We start from the raw sequence: 24,784 nt of genomic DNA, 5'->3' as shown, positions 1-24,784 counted from the left end.
ATGATTGACTGTTGCTTTTAATTATCATGATTATTTTATATGATCTCAGTACTATTCATTTTTGGCATTGTTTGTCGATTTTATCTGAAAACCAAGTTTATAAGATTTACGCTACATGTTAAAACCGATAATAATAGCATTGCAACCAATATCGTTTTTAATTTATAGATAGGCAGATGGCGGATAAATTTGCATTACAAGCAAAGTTTTATGCGTACTTTATTTACAAATACATGTATATATATTTAATCTGTACAGGATTGTTTATATAACCATTATAGGCATGACCACGGAGATTTTAATTTTGATACATTAATTTACAATATTGAGATCAAAATTCGTTTTTTAAATCAAATAAATAATTTTGTAGTCGCACGCTTAATTTGAAATTTAATTGCATTATGGGTAATTTCGGATCGTGTAGATAGAAAGGGGAATGGTGTATGGTGTAATGTGTAAGGTGTATGGTGCAAAGGTGTAACGTGTATGGTGTAATGGCACAAGGTGTATGGTGTAATGGTGTATGGTGAATGGTGTAATGGTGTATGGTATGAGTGGGAAGTTTACACCATCCAAGGACTGTATGCCTGGGATAAGAAAATCCTTGGTATTTAGAATAATTCATACTTTTGCAAACAGTAAATTTATAAAAAGGACTATATAATAGTATACATGTTAACACCGATGTGGTGACTAACTACAGAATAAAAACGAATACATAAAACAACCTAAATCAGCACATAAAAAAGGCACAGCCGAACAACGTACTATATGTTAGCCGAAGATTACCAATGAGCACAGTATATACATCTAGACCACGACCGAGCATAGTATATGAATCAAGACCACCAAAGAAAATAGTATATACATTAAATCCACCAACGAACAAAGCATTTAAAACAAGACCACGACCAAGCATGGGATATAAATCAAGACCCCCCAAAACAAGGACATATTTTAGAAATCAAGACCACGATTGAGCATAGTATATACATCAAGACTATCAACTAACAGGGTATATAGATCAATACCACGACCGAGCATACTGTAGTATACAGATCAAGACCACAAACGGTATAGTAAATAAATCAAGACCACAAACGAACATAGAATATGAATCATGACTATCGAATGAGCACATTATATAAATCAAGACCACAAACAAGCATAATATAAAAATCAAGACCACAAACGAGAATAGTTTATAAATCTAACCAACAACGAACATAGTATAAAAATCAAGACCACAACCGTGCAAAGTACTAGTATATATATCAAGTTCACCAACGAGCACAGTACATAAACCAACACCAGAATAGAGCATAGTATTTAAATCAAGACCACAAACGAAAAAAGTTTGCATTATATGTTTATATCAGAAGAAGGTCCGTGTGAATTTGCACGTTTAATTAATTACAAAGGTGTTACAATGTAGACTTCGATGTTGTTGATTTTATTCCCAGGACCTCCCTGTTATAATAGCTTCATCCTAAGAATTGGCCTGTTGAATTTATGTAGTTAAATTTAATCTTTAGAAGTTTAAGCGTCCTGAGGTCAAATTCTCCAGTCCTTTGAAAATCCTGTTATTTCTTAATTAATAACGGAATAAGATAATAGAATGTTCTGGACACTTCAGTGCAGAAATGTTAACGGTGATGTCATGTGATCATGATGTCATAAACAATGTCGAGATTGATATTTTTGACCCTGACAATTTTTTATACATAGTTTTTGACAAAATAAGATATGAGTACCCTTACACCATTAAAATATTTCAGCCATGTTCCGATCTTTGGATGATACTACTTCCATTATTATATCTTTTTGACCAAGATTATGGTTATACATACTTATTACAATAAGATGAATTCTACAAATGCAGCTAACGTGGGATGCTTAGTTTTGTAGTTTTGCATTAAATACGTGTACCATAAGTTTGAAGACATATTAAAAACAAACACGAAAGACAGAATTAAAGAGTTAATTCTGGTTTCTTACAGACAAGAATCCTGTAAACAATCTGTGGATGTTATTTTGTTGTAAAACTTATCATATTTTGTCGAAATTAAAGGTGGCAAAGAGTACCCTCATCATACCTTCTCATTTGGAAAAATGTCCTTTATGACCTCCATTCGGTGTGGAAATCCACATAGATCTGTATGTGCGAATAATGGTATAGGAGGATTTTGTGATCTTAGTTCTCATTTTTTATTCACCATATGGAATGGAATGTTGTTCGGTTAATATGAAACTCATGTGGGAATGGGGACAATATATCGTTGATTTTTAATAGCTCTTCCCTAGTGACATCTTGATGAAGACTTTCTGTTTTGGTAATTTTGTTGGCAATTTGCTGCTGGTAAACTTTTCCGGAATCAAACAGAATCGTTCAGAGTTATGTCGCGTCATCTGACAAATAACACTTTAAAACATCGACACTTATTTTACAAAATGTCTAATCGAACGCAAAATTATACTTTTAATTGGCTGAAAAATATCAAAACTTAACACGTTTATAGAACAATCTGACAAGAAATCTTTTTGCTATTGCAGTGCACATAATATATAAAACCCGGAAAAATAAAATTAGAAATACGGGCATAAGTCAATAGACAAAAATGTTCACCTATAGAAGTGATATAAGGACAAATTTCAAATTTATGAATAATGCACATTTACCATGAAACGAAGGAGGATATTATACTGTTCAACGTTATAAAAAAAGAAAATATAAGAATTCACATAAGTGAATTGAGTAACAATGAATTATTACGCAAGAACATATGTTATTTCCTGATTTTCCGGTTTTCTGGGGGATTTAATTGTTGTTGTTTTTTACTATTATTTTTTATCTGTAACAGTGCAGGAGGATATTTTAAATTTCCTACTTCGCAGGGTTCTGTTTGTTAAGTTGTAAATAATATTTTTTTAATTAAAAATTAGAATAAGAAATGATTAGCTTTACTAATTAAAAACACCTCACCAGATGCGTATGATATCTCCGTCTCTACTACCCATAACTAAAGATTTTCATTAATAATTTTTAGTTAACCTATAGCTGTACAAAGGAGTCTAAGGGAATGCAGCTAGAGTATAAATCTTAATATCTGAAAACTATACCATGGCTATCTATAATTTTCACAATTATACCATGGTTTTGTTGTATCTGGACATCGAAGAAAAAAAGAAAGAAAGCAAGATCTGACCGCTGCCGGTTGAATTTTTTGACATAAGAACAACAGAGTCAGCGCGGGGCCACTAAGCTAAACTGCCCGCTTTGCACCAGCCGATATAAATGAATGCCTAGGGTGGGAATCGAACCCACGTACGCAAACTCCGTTGTCTTATACATTTAAATGCACAAAAATTTGATCCAAGAACAACAAAAAAAAGTAGTTAAAAAAATATATATAAAATGCATGTGTTAAGCCATGTATTCATGTATTTATTATACTGGAAGATATAAGTTGATTTTCGGTTATTGAGATGTATACTTTGATTGTATTCCAATAGCCTCCATTGTACAGCTATAGGTTTTAAAATTATTTGTTATACACTGCTGACATTAAGAATTTAACGAGGTTGCTTAAGTAATAATAATAATGTTGGGCCGTTAGAATTATTTCGCGTCTGGTTACTCTATATAAAGGTTGAATTTTAAGGACTATTTATAGGAAACATGTTATTTTAATCGTGAAAATTTTGAATTCCTTTTTAATTAATGTGCGACTTGAGCTTTAGATACAAATTAAAACGTGGTATGATTCATTCAAAATCTCATAAAGATTCTAGTGAAACTAGTTTCTCAGAATTATTAATTAAAATCTAAAAACATTTTGAACATTTTGATAAAATAAAATGAAATAAAAATAACCCTTTAATCTGGGATTCTAGATTATGCAGATATCTTTAAAAATATCAAAAATCTGTAGTCTCTTGCAGCTACGAAATTCATGCTTACCCTGAATTTTTATTATAGCGTTACAGTCCTACACATGCGGATTATGTCTGTTTTTGTTTTTTGCACAGCATATCCAGAACATCTAATTCCTTCAGCATTTATTCGTCTGTAACGTTATGCGACACTAATGTAAATGTACATCCATCGCTGTCGAAGAATCTTGTCTAACTGATATTTCCGCTGTTTCAGAAGCCCATGCTTATTTTAGATAGTAGGCGGAGCATTAAGTGACTTCGTCTCGTGAGGTTATTGCTAGGGGTTTCAACAACAGCTTTATTATAATTAACATAACACTGCAAAACTATCCAAAAGATATGAAATATCTATGACTAAACCGTTATCCTAAAATTAAAAAGAGATCAACTCTTGTACATAACTATAAAGAAGAGCGAAAAGCGTCAAGTTTAATTTCAATATCTGTACTGTTCACAGTTTAATATACATATATTGAAGCTGTGTTGTATCTTAAAGTAGGTGTAACAGCAGTAGAAGATCATATCTAAAAACTCATCATGTGACTTCTATCTTCTCAAATCATAGATATTATTTTGATTACAGCTCATCATTGGGTATAAACGCCGTATAGTCAATTCCGAACTTTGCTATCTATCGAAGCGAAGTTGATAAATACAGTCAAAATAATTTACTTCACAAACGAGTTGCCGTGAGAGTAAGCATAGTATGTCGTGAGTGATTCTTGACAAGAGCTGTACACTATTAATACTATACGAACACCTATAACGACTGCATTTTAAACGACAAAAATTTTCTCATGACGTACGGTCACAAATTGTTTTCGAGTACGCCTATCACTGGTTTATATTTCTTCCAGTTTGCTTTGCACACAGTCTTAGTTCCTCGACGTTTTTCAGTAATATATGCATCAGTGTATTTAAATAAAAGGAACGAGTTGTACTGTTTCAGTTATAGATGTTTAAAGACTGCTAACCGAATTTCACTACTGTATCATTCCATTCGTTGTCCTTATAGTGTGTTTGTTTAGTATAGTTCATTGCAAATTCTTTTTCGGTTGACCAATTAAAGTAGAATTACATGGTTGAAATATATGTTAATACCGCGTGACAAATTCTTAAACTAAATATTGATTGGTTCATTCAAGCTGTGTTTTAAATTTCGTTTTTGTTTTTTATTGGCCATGGTTTTGTCTGTCTTTCATCGGCTTGTCACTTTTGGTTGCACCCTTTGGCTGTTCTTCCATTTTCAGATACCATTTATAACTTTGGAAAGGTTGATGCACCAGTAGTAAAACTCTACCGACACATCTGGTATCCAACTGTTTTGGAGTTCATGATATTCCTGTTGACTTTATTCTCTTTGTTTGCTCTATTTGTATTATTTGAATTATCAATCTGATGAATTACTATACACTCTAAGCCAAGTACCATACTTTTTAAAACACATTTTCAAATAGCTTTTTTATAAAAAAAATAATTATGCATAGAATAGATATGAACAAAATTCTAATGACGAAAAATATCAATGTAATATTCAATAGGATTACTTCGACATTATAAGTTATGTTGCAAAATACTTGTAACAGTGAGTAGTTTTATATTCACTTGCCCAAAGTTGGCGTGGCAAACTAAAAAATAAAACAAAAAACAAAAACAAAAATTGTTGGTAGTTTTGAAGTGTTTATATATATAATATACAAGTCTAAATTGAAATCAACGTTCAAACCTACGATTGCGTTGGATAAAAACCGCAATTTTTATACGTGTGCATGCAAAACAAATTTCTTGGTAGAGGGGTCTAAATACAGCACAAACAACATTTTCCAAAAGACCAAATGAGTGAAAAAGTATATTTTAACAGAACGCATTTGACTAGCAGGTCGAACAACTGATGTGCTTAAACCCTGCTGACTGCCATTGGCGATTGCCAAATAAACGGATCACAAAATGGAACAAAATAGATCTTATTATTAATTTGTTACCAAACAGAAAATAATAAACTTGCGGAAAAGATGATATACCGCAAACATGAGGTGCAAACATTTGTACACCATATCCGGATTTCGACAATTAATGTCTCTTCAGTGATGTTTGGAATCGAAACGGTATTTGGAAGGCCATATAATTTACCTCAAATTAGGATAGACTCTTTAATTTTGAAAGAGTCAAAATAGGATGAACGGATCATATAAACCCGAAGGCAAATATAATACAAGCCCAAAATAAAAAATATAAACAAGTCTAAATTGAAAACAACGTTCAAACCTATGATTGCGTTGGATAAAAACCGCAATTTTTATACGTGTGCATGCAAAACAAATTTCTTGGTAGAGGGGTCTAAATACAGCACAAACAACAGGTCCAAGGACACAGTTATCGTCCTTTGGTTTTCGTTGTCTACGAATATAGTCCCTAGTGTGAACAGTGAATAACTTGCATTTTTTTTTATACACTTTCCCAATTTATTTCTTGATATTTTATGCATGAAATATTAAGTAAGGGGATGAAATTACATGTTAAAAAACTTTTGGTGCTGAATCTTTATGTTAAGTAGTGATTTGGTCCGGTTAAAAAAAGGTCAAAAATTAGAATGTCTGAAGCTGTCAGAATGAATTTTAGCCCTCCTTAACACAGAATTGTCAATATTTTGAGTTAGAGCTGGTAGAAGTTTCTATTATTTTGATATTTTTTGTATCAATAGTAGTACACTACACTGTAAAAAAAATTTTGAGATAGAGCAGGTGAGATTTTTTTAATTTGAATTTATTGTCTAAAAGAAATGAACTACGAAATAACTGTGTTCTCGGGCCTAAGTGGTGAATTCCGTAAATGTAGATTTTGTACTTTGGCAACTTTCCTGAATGGTTTGCTGGTTTCAATTTGTCAAACTCAATAAAAGTAAAGGATTTACATCTTTGTTTGACAGAAATTCTGTTAAAATGTCCCATTTTGGCATTATATGGCTAAAATAGGCATTTTAAAGCAGTTTCCATTTTATGCCTAAGAGCCATGCTGACTTTCTATCTGACAGCTTTTTATTTTCCTGATATTTGTGTTTCTATGCTTAAATCAAATTTGATTAACCATTTGTGAACTCTGTATCTAGAGAAAAGTAGATTATTACAGAAAAAATGTGCAGAATATTTGTATTTATGTCCCTGGTTAAACGGCTTGTTTGATGTATGTGAAATGTGAAGAGCTTTGTACATAAAATCTGTAGTCCATCACAAATATTTCACTAAGTCTGTAAAAAAAACCACTCTGCAATGATCAGTACACCCTATTCATTTCATATGCTACCATAATTTTCTTCTTTAGGATAGTAAACGGTTCAAATATATGCCAATTGAGACTAAAACTACATGCAAGTTTTCCATTGAAAAGTGAAAAACTGGTCATCAGACCATACTGTCTGCAAAAAAAAGTTGAATTCAAGAGTCCTTTTGCAATTAGACTTCTTGTATCATAACATCTTAGCATAGAAATGAGCAAAAAGTAACAAATTTCTATTTCTTATAGCCTCTGTGTGCATTTTTATATGTAAATATTGGCTACGGCCTAAATCGACTCTAAATAATTCTCAGTCTTACTTGGCCTAAGACCATTTTATACTCATGTGGTATGCTTTTTGTCACTTTTCTTTACATTTAAAGTACATTTATTATATATGGAAAAATAATGTATGGTTAAAAAACTTCAAAAACTTCAAATTGGTTGAAAAAAATGCATGTTGATGTAAGGCTTCCCTTAATTCGAAAATCTCTATTTTCAGGCACAGGCTCATATAAATTTGACTTTTGAATAGCTGTAATAAATCTGATAAATCAAATGAGTGTTCCGCTGCTTTTAATACAAATTATATTATATTCAAGAGTATTTAAAAAGCAAATTTTAGCAATATTTAAATTTTTTAGGCCAAATTCTTTACAGTTGAAAATATTTGATTGAAACGTCAAAAATAAACATCCAAATTTCAATATTAAAATGGCCCTAGTTTCTATAATATATATTCTAAGGCCATGAAACTTGGCCAACTATCTTATAATTTCCTAAGCTTAGGTCATGCAAAGTTTTATTAAAATTGGTCAAGTCTTTCTATCCTATTAGGTCCAAGGACACAGTTATCGTCCTTTGGTTTTCGTTGTCTACGAATATAGTCCCTAGTTTGAACAGTGTATAACTTGCATTTTTTTTTTATACACTTTCCCAATTTATTTCTTGATATTTTATGCATGAAATATTAAGTAAGGGGATGAAATTACATGTTAAAAACATTTGGGTGCTGAATCTTTATGTTAAGTAGTGATTTGGTCCAGTTAAAAAAGGTCAAAAATTAGAATGTCTGAAGCTGTCAAACTGAATTTTAGCCCCCCTTAACACAGAATTGTCAATATTTTGAGTTAGAGCTGGTAGAAATTTCTATAATTTTGATATTATTTGTATCAATAGTAGTACACTACACTGTAAAAATTGTTTTGAGATAGAGCATGTGCGATTTTTTTAATTTGAATTTATTGTCTAAAAGAAATGCACTACGAAATAACTGTGTTCTCGGGCCAACATTTTCCAAAAGACCAAATGAGTGAAAAAGTATATTTTAACAGAACGCATTTGACTAGCAGGTCGAACAACTGATGTTCTTAAACCCTGCTGACTGCCATTGGCGATTGCCAAATAAACGGATCACAAGATGGAACAAAATAGATCTTATTATTAATTAATTATCAAACAGAAAAATAATAAACTTGCGGATAAGATGATATACCGCAAACATGAGGTGCAAAAATTTGTACACCATATCCGGATTTCGACAATTAATGTCTCTTCAGTGATGTTAGGAATCAAAACGGTATTTGGAAGGCCATATAATTTACCTCAATTTAGGATAGACTCTTGAATTTTGAAAGAGTCAAAATAGGATGAACGGATCATATAAACCCGAAGGTTTATATATATAAACAAGTCTAAACCTATAGTTGCTAATTTATATTGATTCATCAATTGTTGATTAATGAACGTCTTGTTGCAAATATTTCATGTGACTGGGTATTTATACATCACAAACAACCAAAGGATACCCATAAAGGTGACTATTATTATTAGCCCCAGTCAACCTTTAGGAGATTAAAGTCATGTGACCTTTCAATTGAAAAAAAAATATTAATATGTTTAATATGCTTGAACAATTTTACTAGAGATGACCAGGATATTGACGAACGAACGTATCTCGACGAACGAACGTAATAGGACCGGAGCGGTAATTGTATGTTTACAAAACGTACTTTAAACTTAACGATGTTATTATTTGGATGGCATGTAATCATGATAATAGACAGGAACGCATAAAATATACCGATGTAAAAAGGTTTTCATAATATATTTGAAAGACGTTTTAAAATATCCGCAAGTGTTACATATCTACGACATAATGTGATTATTATTGTTGAAAGCATGATGAAATGTACATCACACATAGGATTATTCGAGTGCACCGACGACTTTCGCAATGCTCAAACAAATATTTATGCAGGATTTTGAAGATTTGAAATTATTTATAAATTATAAGATTACTGAATTACTGTTGTCGGATCTTATGTTTGTTCAATATTTTTATTGGGAGTTCAAGTTTCAAAGCCTCCCCCCACCCCGTCAAGGGTGACTGGGGAATAGTAATATAGTCATTACAGGTATTCTGCCGATCCTTTTTTTAAAGGGGATTTAAATTTACACAAGGGTCCATCAATAACGCACACGAAGACAACTTTAAAGCCTTACATGTATATAAAATGTAATCCTATCCAGTATGCACATACTCATGGCATCCTCTGAAATCTTTTTTTTTTGGCGATTGTTGAAATACGTTTCAAAGATTTAAGTATTTCAAGTTTCATTGACTTCACGAAATACCCAGAAGGCAAATGATATGATCGATAATCGATATTATTTAAAAGAAGGTACGTCAACCTTTTTTTTTATTTCGGAATGTTGATATACTGCCTTTCTGTTTTGCTGAGCTCACGTGGGGAAAAAGGGTATTTCTGTCCTCCCAATAATAAACCTATAGGTCTTTTTTTTTTTATTAACTTTTAGAATGTAGAAACGATTTCGTCTAGTGATATACTTATTGATATAGTGTATAAAACAGTTAACATGAAATCACTGGCAAATAAGTTATTTTGTACTTATCAAAAACTTAAGCTTTTTCCCAAAATTTCCACATGAGTAGGGAACAAGCCATAGTAGTTGTAAAAATGTCACAAAATTAGTTGCCGTAAGTATGTTTAAATCAAAATTTCAAAATTATATTCTCCTTATATTATCAGATTTTACCAACATGTGATACTCTGCAAGGTGAAACGTACTTTAGATCGATCTGTACGCATGAATAGGATGATCTGGTCCAACTTCCCTAGAGTTATATCCATTTTTACTCAGAAAGTTGGACCCTTAACAGTATGCAACTCATCTAACGCGGTCTGTTGGATAAATTGAGCATATACATGTATCTGTTGTTGTTTTCGGTTTGCAATCAGAAAACGTAATGAGCATCAAAGATGCAATAGCCGAGTTGCAACTCTATTTTTATTATCAATATATCAATATACTTAACTTCAATGCCTTTTGAAGTATCAACTTTTTTTCACAAAATATTCGTAAAAAACTCTTTTGGCTACACATTATTTTTAATTTGGGCAGAGGTTCTCTGCATCCAGCCTTATTTGACTGTACTGTGGGTATAAGCCAACTAAAATAAGTGAGAAAAAAAAAACAGATTTGAAATTGATAATCAATCATATCAATTATATAAAAAGCGTCAATATCTATGCTATCACTCTTGTATTAACTCCGTAACGCATTTTAATCCCTTTTGGAACCTCATTTTCAAAGCAGAGTCTTGTTTATCGAATACACCTTTTTCTATTGTAGAAAACATTACATTATTAATCACCAATACAACGTGAGGAGTTAGCTACAGAGACAGGAAATATCTCATGTAAACTTAATGCAGACGATGCGAATTCCTTAACTTCAACAAGCGTTTTTATGTTAAGATTTATGTTTTTCATGTTCTATGTATAAAAAGCAGCTCCTGTTTTGTACGATGCGTCAAGTTACGCTTTCGTACGTTCGTTCGTCAATATCCTGGTCATCTCTACTATAACACAAGTGTACTTGGTATTACTTGTAAAAGAAAGTTCTTTATCTTATCTTTAGGAAAGCACCGCTATTGAAAAGTTGTATTCCCGTTCTCTTGTTCGCAGATATCCTTTGTGTATGCATCTTAACCACGAGACCTATCAATACAAAAAGCGAACTATTTTCTTCTACAGTATTACATCATTACGCTGCGGACCTATGGTTGCTAACTTCTACGTCATTTGGTCTGTAGTTGAGAGTTGTTTAATTTGCTGTCATACCAAATCAAAATCGTCTTATTTTTATATTTGATTGAGATTTTCTTCTGGATAACTCAAATATTAAACACAATCTTTACTCCTTCTGTATTCTGTTAATGTATATCTTTTTGAACTTAGTCAGATGTAACTAAGACAAGTAACGAGAAAATCTTTACGACGAAAGAAGCATGGCAAACCATCCGACAACCAACAAGAAGAAAAAACATGACACCAATAAACCAAGCGAACAACACCATATGCACTCAATATCTTACGTTCTGCCATACAGCAATTTTCAGAATAAGCATGATACAATTTCAAATATCTACTTGTTTTCCACACCTATTTTGTTATCAAATTGCTGTTCTTTGCATTGTCACCGAAGCTTTAAGTGCTGTTGTTTTGATTTGTTCCCATTTTTAAATACCGTCCTTGTAGAGAACATACAAAATATCGGAACTAACATTGATGTGTTTTAATAGTTTATACATGATTAAGCATGAATTGCTAACCATTTATGAACACTTATAATTCTACAGTCGGTCGATACTTATATTTTGACATTGTACAAAGTCATGCTTTTCTTGGACTGCTCATGACGTCTTCACACTAAATCAATTTAAGGTGTACTGATTGATATTTTATCTTGGGAAAATTTTATAAATATTTCATATGAAGCTTTAGAACTAGCTTGCCGTTACTGCAAACACTTTTAGATCAGGACATTGTGTCCTTTGTCTCTCTGTTAGTTTTTTTTTTTTTTTGCTTAGTATCGATTTGATGAGTCAAACCATTTCCAACTAAATTAAGTTTTTTTTTCGGGGTGCTGTTACACCACTGTTCAAGGTTATGGGAGGGTTAAGCAATCACAAATATGTTTACGCTGCAACATCTTTTATTTAGCTGTCCCATTGGTTTATTGTGGGTTTCTATCTTCCATAGCTATTTTCATTTATTGAGTTTATCATAAATCAAGGTCGGTTTTCTGCTTGATTTGGATTGATGCACATTTTGGACATACCTTGGATTTGTTACAGCTTACTACACGGTATGTGTTTGCTCATTGTTGAAGGTCATACGGTGACCCGTAGTTGTGTATGTCTTAGACATTCTGTCTCTAGTGGAAAGATGTCTCATTGGCAATACTTACACATATCATCATTGTTAAAACGACCAAACTATGTCATGTATTCCATTAAATTGAACATTTAGTTGAACATTTTTATTGTTGTAAAAATATAATTGTATTGCAGGACGTTAATCCTTGATGGATAGTAGGTCAGAATTAAAATAAATATCGCTGAGCGTTTATGTAACACATTCAAATATACGACATAATATTTTAAGAATCCGAAAGAAAACTCACGAATTGATAAGATTATGTTTCAGTAAAGATATATAAAAAAGACTTTCAGAAGTTACAAACGCTGCGAGATATTTATCTTTGAAATTGGCGAGGTGCTATTCAAGTCCACGTTGTGTTTAAAATCATATAACAAAGCAAAATAGGGTGTGAATAAATAAAATCTAACAGCAGCTTTTAAAAGGTCAAATAACGTGTGAAAAACATATGAATATGGTTTTATTTGAGTAATTCATAAAATTAACACACTCTGAAGAAGAAAACGCATTCAGAAATCCATCCAATTTCTGTTAAAACAGTTTTATATTATCATCCAATGTCCTTGTTCTCCAGGGTCGCCTTTCCAACCACGAACTGTTCCAGATGGGTCGTTTTTCATATAGACAAACCAGTCAAGCCACTTTTCTGGTGACAACATGTAATACCCATCAGAAAACCTGATTACTTTCCACTGTCCACTAGAGCCAGGATTTCCTTTCCATCCATTCAATCTACCCGCTGCTCCACTTCTCATGTACACATACCATTCGGGCCATTTCACTGAACGCAAATAGAAAGTATTGTCTACTGACGAAATCGTATCAAAGAGGAAGTATCCTTGATTGTTTAAATTTGTTGTTCCAGTTATGGAACCATACTTATCATTGCGCATAAATGCATACCAGGTTGGCCATTTTTGGGTCCGAAATTTACGAGACCTTTCCCCTAAGAATGCCAGATTCTGAAAAGCAAGTTCACATTTGCCTAAATACTTCGAAACTTCAGGCAACTCAGATGGTTTCAAGTGTACAAAGAAAATAGCTTGTTGGTATGTGGGATTCGTCAAAAATTTTAAGAATTCTTTGTCGTTCGATTTCATATTCTGAATTACGTTTTGAATGCTATTCGCTGTTGACACACTATGTCCTGCTTGTTTGACAGTGATGTACATTTTCCACAGAACGGCGGATCTAAGGACAGTCAGCTTTACAAAAAGTCGCGTGTATTCAATTGCCCGTTTGACCTGCTGCTCATCTTGGCTTTTTGAACTGTCTCTTATCTTTGATTGTATTATTCCGAGGAATTTAACTCCAGAATAGATAGGAATATGTGCAGACAGAGCAGAAAGTTCATGTTCCTGTAAATCGGTAATTCCGTCAAGGTATGCTAATGAATCGCCAAATACTTTCTCAGTACCGTATGCTTCTGCTCTAAGGTTGGAATCGTCGAACTTTCTAAGTGCTTCATCGATAGCCTTCCTAACAACCGATCCAATGTCCGTATCACCGCCACCTATTGAGCTTACCAATCCAGATATTACCGTGAAAATGCTACTTATTATCGGACCGACTTTTGGAATCAGTTCTGTAATTGATGACAGGATGTCTAATGTACCAGAGACAATTTCTGCGACATCACCACTTGTCAAAGATGGAGCTGCACTACCGACGGCGTCTATTGTTGAGGCAATCCCGTTCAATCCATCGTCATCTTTTAGATATTTTTCTATTTTTCCTAGTTGTTCTTTTGCTAATTGTTGATTGGCCTTTAAACTTGATCCGATTTTTCCAAGCGATGTCTGCCATCTAGCTTCTGTCGCAATGAAAATCAACATCATCAAAATCCATAGCAGAAGAACAGAACGCTTTTGTACTTTCATGTCTGCAATTAAAAAAAAATGATTTTACTAAGCTGAAAATAAATAGATTTAGTCTGTCCGTGTACATTTTCTTAGTAGACAAGGAAAACAGTTATTAACTTTTTAGACTCAGGACAATTTAATAGCAATTCCCTGTAATCACCAACAAAGTTGGGGCACGGTAAGTCTGAGATTGCTTTGCAATTTTGTGTTGGTAGCTATCGACATACATATAGGAAATATATTGACAAAACAAGTGTTTCTGTCCCCGTTGCCATGGTCTCCTTGGATTTTCATTTTCAGGCAGTTATCATGCACACATTTTAATTAACTGAATATTGTAAGATTTGTTCGTTAAAATATAACATTTAATTAGTTAGAATAAGGATTTTGTTAGAAATGGTTTCAAATATACCCATACTTTGAAAAGATAAACTGTTCAGAACGATTATTGCTTTTATTTGGTAATAAGGTTAAATGCAAGAGGTCCAGGTCATGTTAAAAGTTCTTAGCAACGACCCTTATAGAACATAACAAAAATACTTAAAAAAACTTAAAATCACTAAACAACCGCCGAATTGTATTTTGTGTTTTTATTGACCTGGCCTACAGGGCAAATTAAGCTTTTCTGATCTCTTGCCATCCGCCATCTTCGTCTGTAAACTTGTGCAAAATTCTGATTCTCTGAAATTGCTTTGCAAATTGGAACCAAAAACTTATCATTCTTATAATAAATAAATACTATAATATAGAATAAAAATTTGATTTTGCGTTTGTGCTTGAAATGTTATTCTTTTTTTTATTGAATCAATTTAACGCAAACATACCAGCTGAATCATACAGCATCCTTGGAGGCAATCTAGCATATTTAAGCTATTTTGTATTGAAAACTTTTAAAGATAGATGGAAAATTTAATAGCAAACATTTCCAACAAGACTGTTTAATCAGCATGACCGCAATTGCCCATTGACTCAATTTAGGCGTTATGCCCTTAAATGACGACTGTTACCCATTTTTAAGTCGAATTAAAAGTAATCTTGAAACTGCAATAAATATAGAAAAATTTATATAACAAAATTTATTAGCCAGACAAGATCTACAAGAAAGTCAAATCTGGCATGAATCTTCAGTCAACTTCCCCCTTCTAATGATGATTGTATCCTTTGTGTTTTGCTAAAACTTATTATCGATAAAGAGAAACTGTACACAGCTAAAACAATCAGCAAAAACAAGATGTTGAAAAACTATAAAGCACAGAGAGCGAATTCAAACTTGAAACATCAGAGTCAGTCAGCTATATTAGATATACAGACATGTCAACATGATCAAAACCAGTTTGTCTACTCCTTTTGAGTTATTGCCCTTCAGTAAAATTTTCTCCGATTTAAGTGTTTTTAACGAGAGCAATATTAGAAAGAGTAAATTGTAAAAAGCAACAATGTTAAGCAAAATAACTTCTACAAATAAGTGAATTGACAATCGGCACATATTACCATTCAAAGTCATTTTCGCCTACTTTTGTCTTTATGGCAATTATTAAAAAAATGTTTTAGTAAAAGAGTAACTATAACAAGTAAGAATAGGCAGAAGCAAGATCTTTAAATTAATTATCATTTTTATCTCATCATGGAAGTGTTTTCTCTCATTTAAAATAACAATATTTCTTTAATATAGAAAAACATTAAGCTAAAACAAATTATGGAATCGATTAAAATGCTCGGACGGCAAATATGAAAATGAAATGACATTAATTCAACACTTTCAGAGCAGGTTAAATTTTACTCCGAGTTGTTTATCACTGAGGGTGTGGACAAAAATAGCGCAGAAAAACTTATCGGACGTATTGACAGGAAACTGACGGACGATAATAGACAAAATATAGAACGACAAATTGACGTTGATGAATTAAGAAAGACAGTTAAAAATCTTAAGAAAGATAAGTCTCCGGGAAGGGATGGGGTTATATCGGAATTTTATCATATATACTGGGATCTTATCAAAACGGATTTCACTTAAGTAGTTAAGGAAGTATTTGTAGAAAATGAACTCAGTAAATCGCAATACCAGGGAATGATACTACATAAGGAAGGGGAACAAGAATTAATAAATAAAAAAAACAAAACAAAACAAAAAAAAACGGCGGCCTTTAAGCTTGATGAATACGGATTATAAAATTATATCAAAGATGTTGACAGAGCATCTAAAACCGTTATTAGATAAAATTATTCAATCGGATCAAAACGGGTAGAAATATAAGTGATGGAAATAGACTTTTACAGGATATTATTGAATATGTAGCACATGAGGATATATAGGGATTAGCTATATTTTTAGACCAGCAGAAAGCTTTTGATAGAGTCGAATGGGGATGGCTGATAAACGTAATGGAGGGCTTCAATTTTGGTAATAATTTTTGTAGCTGGACAAAAAAGCTTTTTCAAAATGCCAGCAACGTATTAAAACAAATGGTTTTCTGTCTAAATCATTTTCAATACGCAGATCAATCAGACAAAGATGTCATTCGCGCAAATGTAGAAATACAAGGAATCAAAATACCAACGATAAACGGCCACATTGAAACTAAATCATCAATGTTTGTGGACGATGCGCAACTTTTAAAAAATCCGAACTATTGGCTGAAAAAGCCTTTGAAATGTTGGAAATATATGAAAAAGCCTCCGGTTCCAAAATAACTTCGAGAAAACAAAAGTCTTGTTTATTGTTTATTGTTTAAAGGGCAAAAAACCAAGTTTCAAAAAATATCTTGTATCAAGGATAACATAAAAGATTAAGAGCTGCCCCAAGCTTATGACATTTATAACAATAAAATATAGGATTCCTTAATTGGCAAGATAAAAAACTGTATTCACGTTTGGAAAACAAGACATTTAACTTAGAGAGGTAAAGTATTGAATATAAGAAAACAATTAATACCTATTTTGGGATACGAGGTTGCGATGAGGGGTATACCTAATGAGTGTGATAAAGATAAAACAACTCAATTTCCTGGGATTTTGTTTTGGGCTCTAAAGTCAGCCTTGTCGACAGAAAAATATGTTGTCTAGATAAAAGCTTCGGGGGTATCAAAATGATCAGTTTCGAAAGTTTCATGAAAAGCAAACATGTAGAATTAATTTTTAGAATTTTAGAAAGTACAACACAAAGATGGAATGCAATTGCCAAATACTGGCTAACACACTTTGACAAAAAATTTGATATTGAATATTTTATATGTACCTGTAAAGATCTAAATGGAATTAACATTAACTATATATGCCAAATTTGTACTAAAATATGGTTACTACATGGTATGAACTTAATAGTAAAATGACCGATTTTTAACAAAATAGCATTCTTGAATATAATATATTTTGTAACAACAATACAAAATGGTAAGGGAAACATTTGCTCTTCCCTTCCTTTACCAAGAGTCATATCGCCAAAATAAAAGATGTTTGGAATATCTGTACGGAAACCTTTCATAGTAATAAAATAATATTTGATTAACTAATAGATAAACGTAATTGGACATGCGAATACAATATAATAAAGAAATCAATCCCCACTGATTGGATTAAGGAATTAAGAAGCGCCATTCCTAATCCAACTAATTTGAAGCACATAAAAATCCAGAATAACAACATTCAAAATCATGATTTGGAAAAAACATGCATTCCAAAAAAAATATTCAATTAAAATGATTACAAAAAAAAAATAAAATATGTACTAGTGCAAAATGTGAAATTATATGAATAGAACATTTAGAACGGAACAAGACTTGCAATCAGTCTGAAAGAAGCTTCACAAGCTGCCTGTATCAAACAATATTTTCCAATTCCAATGGAAATCACTACATTGTATACATTATACTGAATTTAAATTGAATAAATTCGAAAGTCCGATGGCCTATGTAACTTATGTGGCAAATGTTTTGAAACCCAAGATCATTTATTCTATTATGGTTATAAAATTCAAAACGTCATTGAAGAAATAAAAATATTGCTATCTCTGTGCATAGATATACCGCTAAACTTTGATTCCAAAACATGATTATTTGATATAATCAAGATCTTCATAAAACGGAAATAAATATTGGAAATTTTATAGTGTTCTCGGCAAAATTTAGTATTTGGAAAGGTCGAAACGACATTTAATTCAACAAAACAGCATTTAATGAAACATCTATCCTCCTTATTTTTAAGAACGTTACGAATGATTTTATCAAAATGATCGCTTAATCAAAAAAAAAAAAAACACACTTATTCGAAATAGACAAACTTGACCGTTTATCTCAAATATTTTAATTACTATTAATAGTCGGATTTGCTTATTTTTTCCTTATTATTTGCTCTTTTGTAGATATATATACATTTTTATGAAATCGCTTATGCCTCGGTTTTATAGTTATAGTTATCATTTGAATACAAAAGGCACACTTTGAACAAATGTATAGATTACACATTCATTTACCAACAATCGTCATTATTTATATAAGTTAATTCTATATTTTATATTTTAAACATATTTATATTACATACTTCATAATTGTATTACCTTGTTTGTAATAGTATTTTACTCACCACAAATTGTGTTTCTTTATAAGTGCACATACATTTACTTCACAAATATTCCTTCATCTAAAATTCTAAAGTGTTTATATACTTTATTACCTAAAGCTTCAAGCAGGTGTCCTGTCGCTGTCAATATCTAAGAGGCATTTAACCTGGAACACAATTTAGATAACAAAAGATTTCATAATTCATTGTACAATATAAATCTTCCTCTTATACACAATAAAACAAAATATTTCTTTTGATAAACACATTATAAGACTTTTATGCGCATAGTATCGAAATACAATAAGCATTTTGATAAAATAATGGTCTCTTTGAAAATAGAATTAGTTTGCAGTCTTTGATATTTCAAAAAAAATGGAGGAATAGACAACCTGGAACCAAGAGTCTACATTATTCATGTAGGTCCCAGGTGCGACAAATTGTCATTTAATAGATAAATAAATAAATAAAATTTATATTATGTGTAAATAATGATATAATGGGCTATAAAACTAGAAGCCTGTACTATCATCCAAATGTGGTGTTTATTAATCTAAACAAAAGATATTAATCAATCATATAAATTGTAATGCAAATACGCATATATATAGTATAGAATCATTATATTAAACAATAAATGATGATAAATTCAAATACCACATCACCTGTGTGAATATTTTGTACAAACATTTTTTAGTCTAGGGATTATAAACAAACAAACACTATATACAGCTACATTTGTATCAACCATACACACAAGTAAAGTCACTATCTGTTGCTCCTTAAACAAATTACCGAATCGTTTATTGACTGTTAATCAAAATAAGAATACGGGCTGGCAGGGCGGAAGCGAAAGGTTAAAAGAAAGGAATTAAAGATGAGTGGCGCCACTTAGTTTTCACAACAATTATAATAGATAGAAGTCACTTTATTTTCTGCTGCCATGTTAATTAGAAAACAAAATTGAAATAGTTAGAAATGAGTTTTGGATATTGGCTCTCAGTGATGAGCAAAATTTCTGTGCAAAATTAAGCAAGGGTTTGTGTTCATTAATACTATTTCGAAAATTCCAGAATCATAGAGTACCCTTAAAAAATGCCATTTTTCTATCAAAAAAGCTGCGGCACCATATGTGTTTTGCAGTTTTTATCGTTTTAAACACAGCCAAACAGTTGAAATGGGCTGGTCAATGCCCCCCCCCCCCCCCTCAACCCTCCTCCCCAGTTTTCTGCAAATGGGGGAACCTGTGAAGAAAATCATTTCAAATGATGAACTAATGTATTTTCAATCAAAAAATTCGAACGTAAGCAGGACAGGCATATAGTAATAGACTAATGCACAGATTCCGATTTGATTTCAGTATATGTCAGTATAGCGAAATAACGGTTTCTGACGCATCGCTGTATTTTTCGAGACATTGTAGAAATTGAATTGTAAATAAAGTTACTCAGTAGAAAACTGTATCAGAAGAAAAATTGTTGGCAACCGTGAATCTATAGTCTTTATGAAATTTTTACTGTTTGTTTTATTTTTCTGTTTAAGTGATAGGATTCATTAAGTCGCTGTAAGAACAAAAAATTTGTCAAGGACTCTGTCTTTGAATATTTATCCTCATCTTTAATAAAATTGCATGTATTTATGTATATCTAAAAAAGGGTGGGGACATATTTTTGCTGACGTTAAGCGAAATTGTTGTATTTTTTTATTGCTAAATGTTGCCAAAATACCCCTAAAATATCAGAATTAGGTAAAAAATCAAAGGCCATGCATTTTTCTCCTTAGTACCGTCGAATTGAATAATTTGTACACGGTTCATATAAAAAAAAACTTAACAGCAATGATCAAATCTTAATTTCAGCCGTTTTATAGTCTATTTCATAAAATTTTGTTTTGCTCTTGCAGCTGTTCTCATATATTCGTGACAAAAACATATAAATTGGACATAGTTATAAAATAATCAGCCTCAAGTCTTTAATAATCATAAATCGAACTTAATTAATCAAAAACCGCGTGTTTACACAGCCAAACAGTTAAAATATGCTGTTCAATGCCCCCCAAGTTTTCAAAAAGTATAGTTTTCGGCAAATGGGGGTAACTGTAAGGAAAATCATTTTAAATGATGAAAAACTGTATTTTAAATCCAAACTTTTGAACGTAAGCAGTAGGGGTATATAGTAATAAGATTGTTTCTGTGTGTGTTGCGTTGTCGTTTGTTGTTTGTTCACTTCAGTCTTTCTGTTGTTTCGTTGTCCAAATGTACTATATTGTATTGTTTATTTAGCGTAATTCTCTGTCCGTTCAACCCACCATGTTTTCTTGAAATGTCCTGTACCAAGTCAGGAAAATGGCCATTGTTATATCATAGTTCGTTTCTGTGTGTGTTGCATTTTAGTGTTGTGTTTCTGTTGTGTCGTTGTTCTCCTCTTATATATCTTGTGTTGCATTTTAGTGTTGTGTTTCTGTTGTGTCGTTGTTCTCCTCTTATATTTGATGTGTTTCCTTCAGTTTTAGTTTGTAACCCGGATTTGTTTTTTTCTCAATCGATTTATGAATTTTTATGGTATACTACTATTGCCATTATTTATAGACTAATGCACAGATTCCGATTTTATTTCAGTATATGTCAGTATAACGAAATAACGATTTCTGGAGCATCGCTGTATTTTTCGAGATATTGTAGAAATTGAATATGTAAATTAATAGGTTAGGTGGTGGAAATCTGTATCAGATGAAAATTGCTGGTCACCATGAACCTATTGTCTATATCAAATTTTAACTGTTTTTTTATTCTTCTGTTTAAGGGGTAGGATTCATTAACCCACTGTAAGAACTGGAATTCTGTCAAGGACTCTGTCTTTAATCATTTCTCCTCATCTTTGATTAAATTGCATGTATCTAGGCATACCTAAAAGGGGGCATACTTGAGCTGACGTTAAAAGATATTTGTTTTTGTATTTTGTATTGCTAAATGTTGCCAAAATACCCCTTAAATATTAGTTAGGAAAAAAATCAAAGGCTAATATACATTTGTCTTCTTAGTACCGTCGAATAGAATATTTTGTACACGGTTCACATAAAAAAAACAGCAATGCTCAAATCTTAATTTCAGCCGTTTTATAGTCTATTTCATATACTTTTGTTTCGCTCTTGCAACTGTTTTCATATATTCCTGACAAAAACATATACATTGGACATAGTTATCAAATGATCAGCCTCAACAGTCTTGTATCCAAGCCCCAGATATCACATCAAAATGATGTTGGGCTTATCATCTGCATCACTTAGGAAATACCATAATTTCAAATAAAACTGTCACTTCAATTTAAATTTGTAAGAAACCACATGTTTTGTTAACCCGATTCTCAAGTGATAATTGTTGTATAAATGAATTAATAGTAAATACACAGCACTGATCCTTAATTGTGACTATTTAATTAATTATGTGTTTAGTTTATTTGAAGAAGAAAAGTATATTTGTGTGGAGCTGATATAAAGAATAATATAAAAGTCATATTTAATTCATATGTGTAAAACACAACCTGCTGTGGGAAATTAAATGTCTATATATTAAAAGAAAGAATAATTGAACAGAAAATGAAACAACTTTCGTGTCATTGAATAAGAACTCATTATTTGATTGAAATGTTTTTATATCATATGTACATGTGTATGTAAATTATAACTAGCTATTCAAATATATATTGCAACAAGAACAAAAAAAGTAAATGAATTATTAATAATAATCTCACAAAGTTATATATATATAGCAGGGTTTAAGAACATCAGTTGTTCGACCTGCTAGTCAAATGCGTTTTGTTAAAATATACATTTTTCCACTTTTATGGTCTTTTGGAAAATGTTGTTTGTGCTGTATTTAGACCCCTCTACCAAGAAATTTGTTTTGCATGCACACGTATAAAAATTGCGGTTTTTATCCAGCGCAATCATAGGTTTGAACGTTGTTTGCAATTTAGACTTGTTCTTATATTTTTTCGTTTGGGCCTGTATTATATTTGCCTTCGGGTTTATATGATCCGTTCATCCTATTTCGACTCTTTCAAAATTCAAGAGTCTATCCTTAATTGAGGTAAATTATATGGCCTTCCAAATACCGTTTCGATTCCTAACATCATTGAAGAGACATTAATTGTCGAAATCCGGATATGGTGAACAAATTTTTGCACCTCATGTTTGCGGTATACCATCTTTTCCGCAATTTTATTGTTTTCTGTTTAGTAATAATTTAATTATAAGATCAATTTTGTTGCATCTTGTGATCCGTTTATTTGGCAATCGCCAATGGCAGTCAGCAGGGTTTAAGAACATCAGTTGTTCGACCTGCTAGTCAAATACGTTTTTTAAAATATATATTTTTTCACTTTTATGGTCTTTTGGAAAATGTTGTTTGTGCTGTATATAGACCCCTCTACCAAGAAATTTGTTTTGCATGCACACGTATAAAAAGTGCGCTTTTTATCCAACGCAATCATAGGTTTGAACGTTGTTTTCAATTAAGACTTGTTTATATATAAATGCATATATTTTTAGAATTTCAAATGTGACGTCACTTTGTGCGTTGAAGCTTTAGCTAACTCGGCTGTGTATTTTTATATGTTGGATTAAGTTGTTTGATGTAATGTATCCGTTTTTATTCTGTAGTTAGTCCCCACTTTGGTTTTATCATGTATATCTATTATATAGTCATTTTATAATATTTACTGTTTGCAAAATTATAAATTATTCTAAATAATAAGGATGTTCTTGTCCCAGGCAGAAAATCCTGGCCATGTTAGGCGCAACTTTTTGGAAGTTTTGGTCCTCGGTGCTCTTCAGCTTTGTACTTGGTTTGGCTTTCAAACTTTTTTTATCTGAGCGTCACTGGTTAGTCTTGTGTGGACGAGACGCACGTCTGGCGTATTGAATTTTAAGCCTAGTACCTTCTTCTAGATATTATTTGTGTGTTTCTTTGTCCTATATGTTCTCCCATTTATTTGTATTGTGGTCCTGTCATGTGATGTTGTCGTTTTGGTGTTGTGTTTGACGTTGCCATAAAAGCGGGAGGTTTGGCATGCCACAAAACCAGGTTCAACCTGTACCAAGTCAGGAAAATGGCAATTGTTATATTATAGTTCGTTTCTGTGTGTGTTACATTTTTATGTTGTGTTTTTGGTGTGTCGTTGTTCTCCTCTTATATTTGATGCGTTTCCCTCAGTTTTAGTTTGTAACCCGGATTTGTTTTTATCTTTATCGATTTATGAGTTTCGAACAGCGGTATACTACTGTTGCCTTTATATACGGTATAAAAAATTAAACAGTCCTTAGGCCAGATTTTCCTTTAAATAAAAAGCAATTTTTAATAAAGATGTGTTTTAGGTCAAAATGAAAAACTGATTGATTGCGTAATTTGATGTGCTTATTGTCCAGCAACACATATTACATTCATATTAAGTATGAATACGTCTTAATGTCACATGAACCATTGAAATAATTACCTAATCAATACTAAAATATGTTTTCAAAGATTTATGAATCTCCAGTTGCTGGCAAAAATGCAAATCATTATATGGGAAAAAAAGAAATATTGATAATTCTATGTAAAGGCAATACCTGAGATCTTTCATTTTAACTATGTGTTTAGTTTTATTCGTATAGGTAGATCTACTAAATTAAAAAAAAAGCAATTATCATAAAAGTATATAATGGCAACTTAAAGTAAATATACGGTATGACATATTACTATGTAAATAAACATATTTTATTAGAACTATTCAGGAAAGGTCCAATTTTAATCTAGTCCAAAGAACTTTCTACTTAGATTTGACAGGCGTAGATATGGTCATTCTCTTTTTTCTTCTTCCTTTTTGTGGAGTGTCTTCCATACGCTGCTTTTGTCCAATTATTTCACTAATATTC

At 31.8% G+C, this 24,784-nt stretch overlaps 1 protein-coding gene across 9 annotated transcripts in view; it reads right to left on the bottom strand.

Moving 5' to 3' along the window:
- LOC127733912 (toxin CfTX-A-like) overlaps positions 1 to 24,784 on the bottom strand; it is a 179,763-nt gene that overhangs the window by 91,627 nt on the left and 63,352 nt on the right. Inside the window, exons 1-2 of one of the 9 annotated variants that reach the window (XM_052243372.1) lie at positions 18,870 to 19,052; positions 12,899 to 14,337 (exon numbers count right to left, since the gene is read on the bottom strand). The exons of 2 other annotated variants lie outside the window; for them this stretch is intronic. In XM_052243372.1, the coding sequence (XP_052099332.1) occupies positions 12,998 to 14,335 (1,338 nt within the window). In that variant the 5' untranslated portion in view covers positions 14,336 to 14,337; positions 18,870 to 19,052 and the 3' untranslated portion in view covers positions 12,899 to 12,997. Of the gene's footprint in view, positions 1 to 12,898; positions 14,338 to 18,869; positions 19,056 to 24,784 lie in introns of those variants that run through there. 6 more of the 9 variants (XM_052243366.1, XM_052243378.1, XM_052243373.1 and 3 more) reach the window with 6 other exon arrangements.

Source organism: Mytilus californianus, unplaced genomic scaffold (genome assembly GCF_021869535.1).
Source record: "Mytilus californianus isolate M0D057914Y unplaced genomic scaffold, xbMytCali1.0.p SCAF_3, whole genome shotgun sequence".
Classification (NCBI taxonomy): domain Eukaryota; kingdom Metazoa; phylum Mollusca; class Bivalvia; order Mytilida; family Mytilidae; genus Mytilus; species Mytilus californianus.
The sequence above is the reverse complement of the archived record's forward strand: the minus strand, read 5'-3'. Positions and strand labels throughout refer to the sequence as shown.